Source organism: Haematobia irritans, chromosome 2 (genome assembly GCF_050003625.1).
Source record: "Haematobia irritans isolate KBUSLIRL chromosome 2, ASM5000362v1, whole genome shotgun sequence".
In the NCBI taxonomy this organism is placed as follows: Eukaryota; Metazoa; Arthropoda; class Insecta; order Diptera; family Muscidae; genus Haematobia; species Haematobia irritans.
In genome coordinates, this window is record NC_134398.1 from 143,743,790 (window position 1) to 143,755,418 (window position 11,629).

An 11,629-nucleotide genomic window follows, 5' to 3' on the forward strand; every position below is an offset into this window, starting at 1 on the left:
TCGATTGTCCACCAAGTAATTTAACACATTGCGACCTCTACATTTGGAACCACTTTGCGATTTGCTTATTCAAACTTTCATAATAAGAATATAATTCTGTAGAAAATCGAACTATAAAAAATAGACAAGTATTCTAACAATGTCATCTTCGTGTCTCCGAAAAAATGTATTTAATATTATTTCTCAGAACTGTAAACAAAACACGTCCGCTTAGAACGAAACGCAAATTTATTGGAATTTGAGAGATAGTAAAGTTTTAATATCAATAATGTGGCAAATAGAGAAAATAAGTAGAATTCTATCTAATGCGCAGTAAAAACTCCTATACAAAAGTCTTGGAAAATATGTGACACATTATTAAAAACCACGACCATTTTATATGATTCATATGTAAACCTTGAAGAATATGGTGCTCGAAAAATACTTCACCTTTCTGACGCAATCGGTGTACCCTACAACGTAATACGGCGAGTATATTCATTCGATCTTATTGAAAATATTCCCACCAGAAATATTGGAAATATACCCCACCATTATTTGCCAATAGACTTAGGACACAATAGAATGAGCTATACCTAGCTGACCCTCCGCCTTCCCATCTATTCATTGTTTGCAATATACAGGTACAGGCATATGACAATAGGTTGAGTTCTGCCCGGATTTTGATTTTGCTCAATGAAGGGACCTCTTTTTTGGCAGTCGAGTTTGATTGAATTTGAGACCACTTGGAGAAGCTTTGAACCACTCAGAAATGTCACCACACTCATAGAAAAAAGTCTGCTAAAACAGCAGTCGATGTCTGCTGTTATATTTTCGTATTTCAAGGCCAAATGAACAACAATTTATAAAATTTTTAGGTTATAAACTTTTCCCCAAAGCATATTTAAAAACCAAAAGTAGTTTTTGGTATGTTTTGCACTGTAATATACTTACAACCTCCTAAATACGATCAGCAAACATTTTGCTTGCTGTTATGCCTCAATTCGATAAATTTTCATATTTTTGGCCAAATACTATAAATATTCATAAAATATTGTGTTAATGTTGGAATAGCTCCAAAGTTGACATTTTTATTTGTTTTAGCTAAAATAAAACATGTTTTAATGTAATCGAGCTTAAAAAATAGCAGGAAATGTTTGCTATTTCAGCAAACAGTGACTGCTGTCCCTTTTTCAGCAGACTTTCTGCTGCTTTAGCAGACTTTTCAGCTGTCCCTACTAACAAATTTCTTTGGGTGCAGCATTACTTTGAGGAAATAAAAAAACGCTGAGAGTTTGACGTTCGTCCGAAATTGGAATCTAATATATGACCTTTATGTATGCACATAGAATGTCTGCTTATAATAGGAAATGCCGACTGCTTTTAATTCTCAAAAGACAAATAAGTGTTAATTTTAATATTTGTTTGTCCCACATCAGCAAAAAAAAAACAACAAAAAGTTAGTTATTTCATCAGCTTTTGTTTGCAATTAATATTAGTAATAATTAATTTAATTTAATTGTAAAAAAGTAAATAATTTATTAATCCTGGTGGCATATAGTGGGCTACTACTGACTATATGTCTTTCTTCTTCGTCTTTTGAATCATGTCTACGACGCATTATTAAATAGTAAAATTAGTAGAATGCAGGTTATCTATAGTAATCAATAAGCAATTTAATAATTTTTTATATCAGGTAGATTTCTTATATCAGGTACATCATAAATGCAAGAAACAAACAAGAATAACAATATACATATTATAAATTACAAAAACAATCTTCATTATTTAGATATTTGTAATGGAAAAGTAAATTTTACTGTCGATATCAAAATCCTCAACTTTCAACTCGATACACATACCCAACAATTTCACAACAAATAAAGGCCTGGAACAAATATGGGAAATATTCGTAGCCGTATTGTAATCGATGTGAAAAAACTACGTCCCTTGTCATTCAGCTAAAAATAGAATCGGAGAGCCCTCATTGATAAGTGACAAGGTCATCACCTTTGGTATCACCATGGCCCATTATTTTAAATGAGCCTAAAATAATGGGCTGCCTCTATACCTAGCCTAAAATTATTGCGCAATTTTATTTCTTGGAAGACGAAAAGGATTTCCAAGCAATGTAATGCATCAATTATTAAAACCAGCCTTCAAAAAAAAGATGTTTGGATCCCAAATTGTGATCCGGAAGTAAGGCAAACTTGGATAATCTCCAATGAATTTTACATGAGTTTCTCATAGGACGGAAGTACTTCTTCTTTGGATCTTTTGCATTGCTTTAGAAGTTGTGCCTTGGAAGTTCATTTAAATAAAGAAATTAAAAAAAAAAACATCTTTTACCGATTTTACTTTTTGTACCCTTCACCATAGGATGGGGGTATATAACTTTGTCATTCTGTTTGTAACACATCGAAATATTGTTCTAAGACCCCATAAAGGATATATATATTCTGAGTCATGGTGAAATTCTGAGTCGATCTAGCCCCGTCCGTCCGACCGTCCGAACGAAATAAGGATGGAGGTCGTATAGTATAGCAAATGGGTCATATCGGACCATTTTTTCGTATAGCCCCCATATAAACCGATCCCCAGATTTGACCTCCTAGCCCCTTGGAGGAGCAAAATTTATCCGATCCGATTGAAATTTGGTATGTGGTGTTAGTATATGGTCTCTAACAACCATGCAAAAATTGGATCATATCTGTTCAAAATTTTATATAGCCCCCATATAAACCGATCCCGATTTGACGTCCGGAGCCTCTTGGAGGAGCAAAATTCATCCGATCCGGTTGAAATTTGGCACGTGGTTTTAGTATATGGTTTCTAACAATCATGCCAAAATTGGTCCATATCGGTTCATAATTATATATAGCCCCCATATAAACCGATCCCCAGATTTGACCTTCGTAGCCTCTTTGAGGAGCAAATTTTATCCGATACAGTTGAAAGTTTGTATTTTGTGTAAATATATGGACACTAATAACCGTGCAAAAATTAGTTTATATCGGTTCATAATTATATGTAGCCCCCATATAAACCGGTCCCCAGATTTGATTTCCGGAGCCTCTGGAGAAGCAATAGTATATATAGCCCCCAGATAAACCCAATCACACAAAAATTGGTCCATATCGGTTCATAATTATATATAGCTATATAAGGCCCTATATAAGGCGACCCTTATATTTCAATTCTGGCTCTCTAATTATATGTTAATATCGAAATTAATACACCCAAAGAAATTTGTTAGTAGGGACAGCAGAAAAGTCTGCTAAAACAGCAGAAAGTCTGCTGAAAAAGGGACAGCAGTCACTGTTTGCTGAAATAGCAAACATTTCCTGCTATTTTTTAAGCTCGATTACACTAAAACATGTTTTATTTTGGCTAAAACATCTGTAGTATTTGACCAAAAATATGAATATTTATCGAATTGAGGCATAACAGCAAACAAAATGTTTGCTGATCGTATTTAGGAGCTTGTAACTATATTACAGAGCAAAAATATACCAAAAACTACTTTTGGTTCTTAAATATGCTTTGGGGAAAATTTTATAACCTAAAAATTTTATAAATTGTTGTTCATTAGGCCCTGAAGTACTAAAATATAACAGCAGACATCGACTGCTGTTTTTAGCGGACTTTTTTCTATGAGTGTAGCCTATTCAGTTCCAAAAATTAAAAGCAAATAACTATACTTTCGATGTTTTTATTTAAATTTTGCTATTTATCATTCCCAATGACAAAAATAGTATGAAGAAAATATGAAATGTGCAGCTGGGATCTTGATACCATTGACGGCGCTGCAATAGGTAACGAATATAAGAACATCTCATATAAAATAAAACAGACATACGTTTATTTTACTAAGGGAAAAAGCATATAAACAACAAAAATTCCGAAACATTAAAAAACAAATAATAAGAAATTAAGGTCAGGAAATAACTTGGAAAAAAACAAGAAAATATAATATATTTTATCTATTTCCATTTATATAAGCCATTCAAAGCCTTTCAGAGGCGGATTAGGGGAATTACAACGAGCCAATTTACTTATTGCTCATAAGTTTACATTGTTTAATTAAAAAATTTAGTTTTTCATAAAAAATACAAACAAAAAATTATTAAAAATTGATAGGACGCAAGCCAATTTCACAATTTCTTTAATCTATTGTGTTTGATGGCATGTCAGGGCTATTGTTGTTACAGTTGATGTATGTACACAGAAAAAAATCCATACATTTTTATTACAAAAATTATTTGGTATTAAATTTTATTATATTTTCTTGAAATTTTCCACAGTCCAATGTAATTTTCCTTATCCCAAGTGCTATGACTCAAAAATTTTATGAATTAAATGTAGGTATACAATGGGAGCCACCGTGGTGCAGTGGTAAGCATGCCCGCCTTGCATACACAGGGTCTTGGGTTCAAACCCAGTTTCCACCAAACACTAAAAAATTTTTCAGCAGTGGATTATCCCACCTCAGTAATGCTGGTGACATTTCTGAGTGTTTCAAAGCTTCTCTATGTGGTTTCCCTGCAATGTGGAACGCCGTTCGGATTCGGCTATAAAAAGGAGGTCCCTTGTCATTGAGCTAAACATAGAATCGGGCAGCACTAAATGATAAGAGAGAAGTTCACCACTGTATTATCACAATGGACTGAATAGTCTAAGTGAGGCTGGCCGTATTATTCAATGGCCGTACAAATAAATTCAATATAAAGTAAAGCAGAAAACAATTTTCGTACGATTCCCAATAATATTAAGAATGAACTACTAAACGGTAAATATAGCCATGATTTGGCGCCAATGATTTTTTTTTACTTTTAGTTCATTGTTTTTTTTTTTTTTTGAAAACGTGGATTATAATTTAATTCAATTTACGCACATAAAACAGTTAAGTTTTTTTTCCGAGTACGGCAATATGAAAACCCTTAAATGCTAAGTAGTAGAAATTTTCTGCATTTTGTTTACATTCAGAAAAATATAAATTTTCCCCTTTTACATACGACACTTACGCAATGTTTTGGTTCTCGACCGGCATTTTGAGTGCTTGGGCGATGTGTGGAAAATACAAAAAGAAAGAAAGAATTGTGAGATAGGTCATTCGAGTACAACGTATCCGATGAAAGTTGTTTTCATATGCATTCGGTCCAATGATAGCGAACTATATATTAGTGATTGTACTGCATTTTCTTATGTAGGGAAGCATGAAATCTTTGTCATAGTCTCACCTCTTGAGGAAAGTGTTATGTGCGAGTCACATGTTAGTGTTAGTGTTTCTCAGCACAATAAGAGCACTTTTGTGTCGCAATTATAAATAGAGAATTGTTGATCGTGTTAAAAGAAAGTGCGTCGTTTCAATTTCTTAAGTATGTACATACATATTTAGCTATTGGAGGTCAAACACTTGGAGCCAAAATTAACACAAATAATCTACCGCAGAGAATATTATTAACAATTTAATAATTTCAAAATATTTTAAATTACACACAATAAAAAGTATTTAAATAAAAAAAGGTCAACATGAAAATGGCATTTTATAACCAATAAATTTAATTTGAATTAAATGGCAATTGAAAAAGGAGCACCTGCAGTTTATGGGCCCCTCACCGAATTACTTAAATTTAATAAATGTTGTGTCATTCGGTGAGCTGATTCCAACAAAGTGACCCATACCCAGGTCTTGAGATATAGCCCTTCAAAGGGTCAATAAAAACTTGATATGTCTCTTTTGTTTTTTTGTCTAATCTAGACAAGTTTGGTATCATATGAAAGCTTATTCAATGCACTTTTATACGTAAAAAATATTTTTTAATATTTAATTTAGTTTGGAAGATATATAATACATTAGTAATACATTTTTTTTCTACTCAGAATAAAAACTCCATAACTTTGCTAAAAGTGGACTTATAAACACATGTTGTACATCAATCGAAAGGCCAGAATATAGGCTTTCAATCTATGTAAAAAATGTTGGGTATAAGACTTTTTGAGATATAACGAAAATAACAAAAAATTTGGGTAAAATTTTTCTTTTTTATTTATATCTCTCAAATTAAATTAAATATTAAAAAAAATATTTTTTGCGTATAAAAGTGCATTGAATAAGCTTTCATATGATACTAGATTGGACAAAAAACAAAAGAGATATATCAAGTTTTTATTGACCCTTTGGAAGGCTATATCTCAAGACCCGGGTACTTCCCCCGGGTATAGGTCACTTTGTTGGAATCAGCTCACCGAATGACACAACATATATTAATTTTAAGCAATTCGTTGAGGGGCCCATAAACTGCAGTTGAGCCTTGAAAAATTCTACCTTCAATTAAAAATAATTTTGCTTATTTATTTCATTTCCATTTATTAAAGCAATTCAAAGCCTTTAGTTCAAAGAAATTGTTGGGTGCAGTAAAATTTTCCTTATATAGTTCTTAATTTTCTAAAAAGAATACATTTAACCTTGCCCAAAAAGTGAACCCATCATGAAAGAAATTGCCGGGTTATTTTAGAAAATTTTTGGCTTACTTTAATAAATTAGTAAAATTGCAACATGGTAAAAAAAATCTAAATTAAAAAATTAAGATTTACTAAATAATTAAATTTTTTCTTTTATTTAAAAAATTTCATATTTTGAAGGAAAAAATTGGTGAAATGTCTTAAGAACTATCGAAATTTAAGATAGGCACAGTTAAGTGTGAACACAATTTATGTAAAATGGGCTCATTTTAGAAAACTGAACTATTTTCACATTAGTAAAATGTGTAATTTTTTATTTTAGTTTATGTTACTAAAGTAAGCAAAAAATAATTAATATACTGAACAAATTCTCATATTAGGCAAAATTTAATTAAAATCAAAAAAAAAATGATTTTTTAATTAAAAACGTAAACATTTTCAATTACTTTCGTAACTGGCTTTTTAGTTCTATTATTTGATTTTGATTGATTTAGATTGATTACAAATTATTCGTTTCAAATAAATTTTTAATTAAAAAAGTTTCCATCACTTTTTACTACTTATTCTTCCAAGTTTGACTAAGAAGTTAATTATATCAATTAAGTTTTTAATTAAAAATCATTGACTTAATTAACTTAATGTTACTATCTTGAATAAAAGTTAATTGAATCAATTAATTTATTAATTGAAAAAAAAAATTCAACTTCAATAAACTTTGCCGGGTTATTTTAGAAAATTTTTGGCTTACTTTAATAAATTAGTAAAATTGCAACATGGTAAAAAAAATCTAAATTAAAAAATTAAGATTTACTAAATAATTAAATTTTTTCTTTTATTTAAAAAATTTCATATTTTGAAGGAAAAAATTGGTGAAATGTCTTAAGAACTATCGAAATTTAAGATAGGCACAGTTAAGTGTGAACACAATTTATGTAAAATGGGCTCATTTTAGAAAACTGAACTATTTTCACATTAGTAAAATGTGTAATTTTTTATTTTAGTTTATGTTACTAAAGTAAGCAAAAAATAATTAATATACTGAACAAATTCTCATATTAGGCAAAATTTAATTAAAATCAAAAAAAAAAATGATTTTTTAATTAAAAACGTAAACATTTTCAATTACTTTCGTAACTGGCTTTTTAGTTCTATTATTTGATTTTGATTGATTTAGATTGATTACAAATTATTCGTTTCAAATAAATTTTTAATTAAAAAAGTTTCCATCACTTTTTACTACTTATTCTTCCAAGTTTGACTAAGAAGTTAATTATATCAATTAAGTTTTTAATTAAAAATCATTGACTTAATTAACTTAATGTTACTATCTTGAATAAAAGTTAATTGAATCAATTAATTTATTAATTGAAAAAAAAAATTCAACTTCAATAAACTTTTTAATTGGAAATATTTTTTTTTTCTGCGTATGGTCGCCTCTAGTGCAAAGTTTTGTTTTTTTCAGTTTTAGGCCCATTGAATTTCATGTTTTAGGCCCATTGAATTTTACACTCATCTTTGGTTCATAACATCCATATAAACGTCGTATAGGGAAACATTTTTTACCAATCATATGATCAATTGATTTTTTCTATATATTTATTGCAGAGCCCATAGCGCAGCGGAAGGAAATTCACGCTGCACTACATAATAATTTTTCCTATTTTATATATCGTTTATTTTAATTGTTACATTTCCTATATGCACACAAGTTGATACCTACGTATATGTACACTACATTCATTCCGAGCGAATATCAAAAGCCGCAGAGAAAATGGAAATTTGTTTTTTTTTTAGATGAATATGTATTTGTAATATTCATTTTAAATAGTATTACTTATTTAATCCGGGTACACTCAAAGAAAACATAGAGATATTACTTTTCTTTTTTACCAGAAAATGGTCTGTCAAAAAATTCGTTTTTTTAGGCTTAGCACCTATGGCAACACCTAAGTGTTGTTCGTCCACATTAGATATTCTTAACAACACTTTAGTTGAAAATGTTATAAAAAACAAAGAATTTAATTCATCCAGTTTCATATACAATTACAGTATATATATAATAATAAGATGATGATAAAGAATGAATTAAAAAAAATAATAATAAATAATTAATTAAAACAAAAAATCTCGATAAAATAAAATAATAGGTGTGAAAATTGTATGGATTTTTTTTATAAAAAAAACCAAAAATTTAATTCATAGACTTTTTTAGTTTCACACACCCAGAGAAGGAATATGATCACCTCAAACATGTTTTAAGAGCAAAATGTTATTTTTGGGTGGTGACCATGTAACATGGTTTTCGCAACCATGTTATTTTCTCGGAAATCATGTATCTGATCTCGGCAAGCAGGTTATATTTGACGAGAAAATAACATTTTAGTGACAAACATGTTACATGGTCACCATACAAAAATAACATTTTGCTCTTGAAACATGTTTGAGGTGATCATATTCCTTCTCTGCGTGCATACAATTACAGTATATGAATCGTGTTGATTGCTAGCTTACAAAATGATGGGAAATATTGAATTAAAAAAATAATAATAAATAATTAATTAAAACAACAAATACAAATAAAATTAAATAATAATAAAAACAAAAATTTAATGGCAAAAACAAATTTTATAAAAGTTAAATTTAAAAACTCAGTGAAGATAATAAAAAGCTACGACGAGTTTGAAAAATACTTAAAATGGTTTTCTTGAAGATATTAGTGTCGCCAATGAAATGAATTGATGGAGGTAATGAGTTCCAAAGACAGGTAGCAGTATGGAAGAAATGCCATTCGGGCACTAAATGCTGGTACTGCTGTGGTATAATCAAAATCCTTCTGTATGTTCTTCCGAATCGTAATTTGCTGTGCAAATATATAGGCTCTTTTGTGTAAACTATTTTGTACGCGAATACTAAGATTCGTATTTTTAAGAGTTGTGAAAAGTCAACGCCATATAAGTTACTTTTAATTTAGAACAGCTATCGAAACGTTTGATTCCATAGATACATCTGTATATGCTATTGTAATGGTCCGATATATCTTCATCCATTAAAGGCGAACGTTACGAGAATCCTATTCATGGAACCAAACATTTTGCCGGCCTTAAAATATCTCAATTTCCGAATTTCTTTCCTTTTTATTTTGAACCAAAATTTCTTTGGGTGCATTATAATATTTTCAAGGCATAAATAGCATTGTTGTTTTGCTTATATGCAAATATATCGATGGCATAGTGCATACATGTCAACTCATATATATTTATATGTACATATGGAATAATACACAAAAGAGAGAAAGAAAAACAAGTCCTCGATTTGAAGTGCGAACAATGAACACTAAAGTTGAACAACGACATCGAATGGTCTTCATTCGTTCGTCGTAGGTATGTTCGTGATATTGAATGCAACAAAAGTGCAATAACTGTTAAACCCAGAGCAAGCGATATGAGAATGCAAAGGCCAAGTTGTACTAACATACTCATACACACAAAAACCCGGGCGAAAAGTGCTAATGCAATTCCTCAGATGTTCATATGTAAATATTTTATTTGTGTATACCCTATGCATTTCTATAAAAAAAAAATAAAAACATCGGCGCAAAAGAAAACTTTAATAAAACCTGATAGTCATAAAATACCAGAAATAGAGAAAAAAAACAAACAAGTCTTTTTGTTTTGAAATTCAAGATTTTTATAATAAATTTCATATTTATTTATATGTTTATTAAGCATAATTATAAAAAATAATAAAAACTTATTCAACGGTTAGGGATAGTAATAGTAATAAGAAAAAAATAATTAGGAATAAGAGAAACGAATAAAACTCTTGAGATTTGATAAATTATTGAATAAAAAATTATTATAAATCACAAGAATTTTATCCCGTAAGAAAAAAAACAAAGATTATTTATAAATTAGTAATAGTAACAATATATAATATGCCTAAAGCTACTTTTAAAAGTTACAAGAATTTAGAGAATCTAGGTAAAGATTTTATATGTATATATATTTTTTTTGTTTGCTCAGCAAAAAATTGGAGATACGAAAGGTTACAGTTAAAGTTTAACACTGCATTAAGCAGTGTCAAACCTTAAAAGTAACCAGAATATCTATGATTTCTATTCTACACTTGCACAACTAGAAATTAGAGTGGGTGGATTTTTGCTTTAGAACAATTTATAGCTTTAAAATGATATTTCTTCTTTATATATACTTTTTTTATACACTCTATTCTTATATTCGATTTCTTTTTTTAGCCCTTTTTTGTGTATTTTTTTCCTTTGTTTATTCCGCTTTTGCTTCGATGATTCTTTTAAGACGGTTGTATATTCAATTACTTATTTCCTTTTTCTTCTTTGTTGTATTATTGCTGCTTATTGGGTGCTTTGTTGCGTCTCAGTTTTTGCCTCCTGCCGTTACTACTTTCTTATTATTGTTGGTGTTCATGAATTTTGTTAACAACTTTCTCGAATGTCCACTGGGATCAAAGTGATTGGTGTTTTCGTGCACCTCACGCTTTGAACGATTTTTGCCACTATGGCCAGAGAAAACATATTTATCCTGGTCGTAGTTATAATGGTCGTATTCATCGAAATATGCCTCAGACATGATGAAGGGGTTTGTTGCTTCTTTGCGTGAAGTTTAAAAACACAATTGTTTAATCACTTTTATTTATTTTTGTTGTTTCAAGTAAACAAAATTGGGTTTATCACTTCTTTTTTCTTCCAAAAACGTTTTTTTGTAAATGGAACGCAGTCTTTCCAAAAGCAAGACCTTTACAGCACAGTGTTTAACTCACTATTAAAGTAGCTTGTTTTGCTGTTGCCTTCTTTTATATACAAACGGTTAACGTTAAATGACTGAGAGAGCAAGAGAGGTTACCTACAAACACAAATGCATCACCAAAGTGGTATTGGAAATTTCTATATTTGTTGTTATAACAAAACCAAAACATTTTGCTACTTTGCACTCACTCGTTCTTTCTCTCTCGCTCCCTGTCTCTTTATCTTTGCTTGCATTGAAATTATCTCTGTTATGTTTTCGGCATTTTTATTTTGTTTATTTAACTCTAAAGATAACCTATATGTAAAATATTGTTCTTTATTAAAAAGAAATCAATTTATTTTCTATGATAACCTACTTGATTAGCCTTTCAATAAATGTTAGGTGTGATATCTCTTAACTGTCCA

At 29.8% G+C, this 11,629-nt stretch overlaps 1 protein-coding gene across 1 annotated transcript; it reads right to left on the reverse strand.

The window, feature by feature from the left end:
- Window positions 1-10,107: 10,107 nt before the first annotated feature.
- Window positions 10,108-11,254, reverse strand: LOC142226417 (nuclear protein 1). The gene has a single exon (XM_075296426.1). It carries the CDS (start codon window positions 11,046-11,048, stop codon window positions 10,836-10,838), a length of 213 nt encoding a protein of 70 aa, XP_075152541.1. The 5' UTR covers window positions 11,049-11,254; the 3' UTR covers window positions 10,108-10,835.
- Between the last annotated feature and the right edge of the window lie 375 nt (window positions 11,255-11,629).

What these genes read in the sequence shown, in the direction of transcription:
- LOC142226417 (XM_075296426.1), bottom strand. Translation starts at nt 11,048, where the DNA reads ATGTCTGAGGCATATTTCGATGAATACGACCATTATAACTACGACCAG.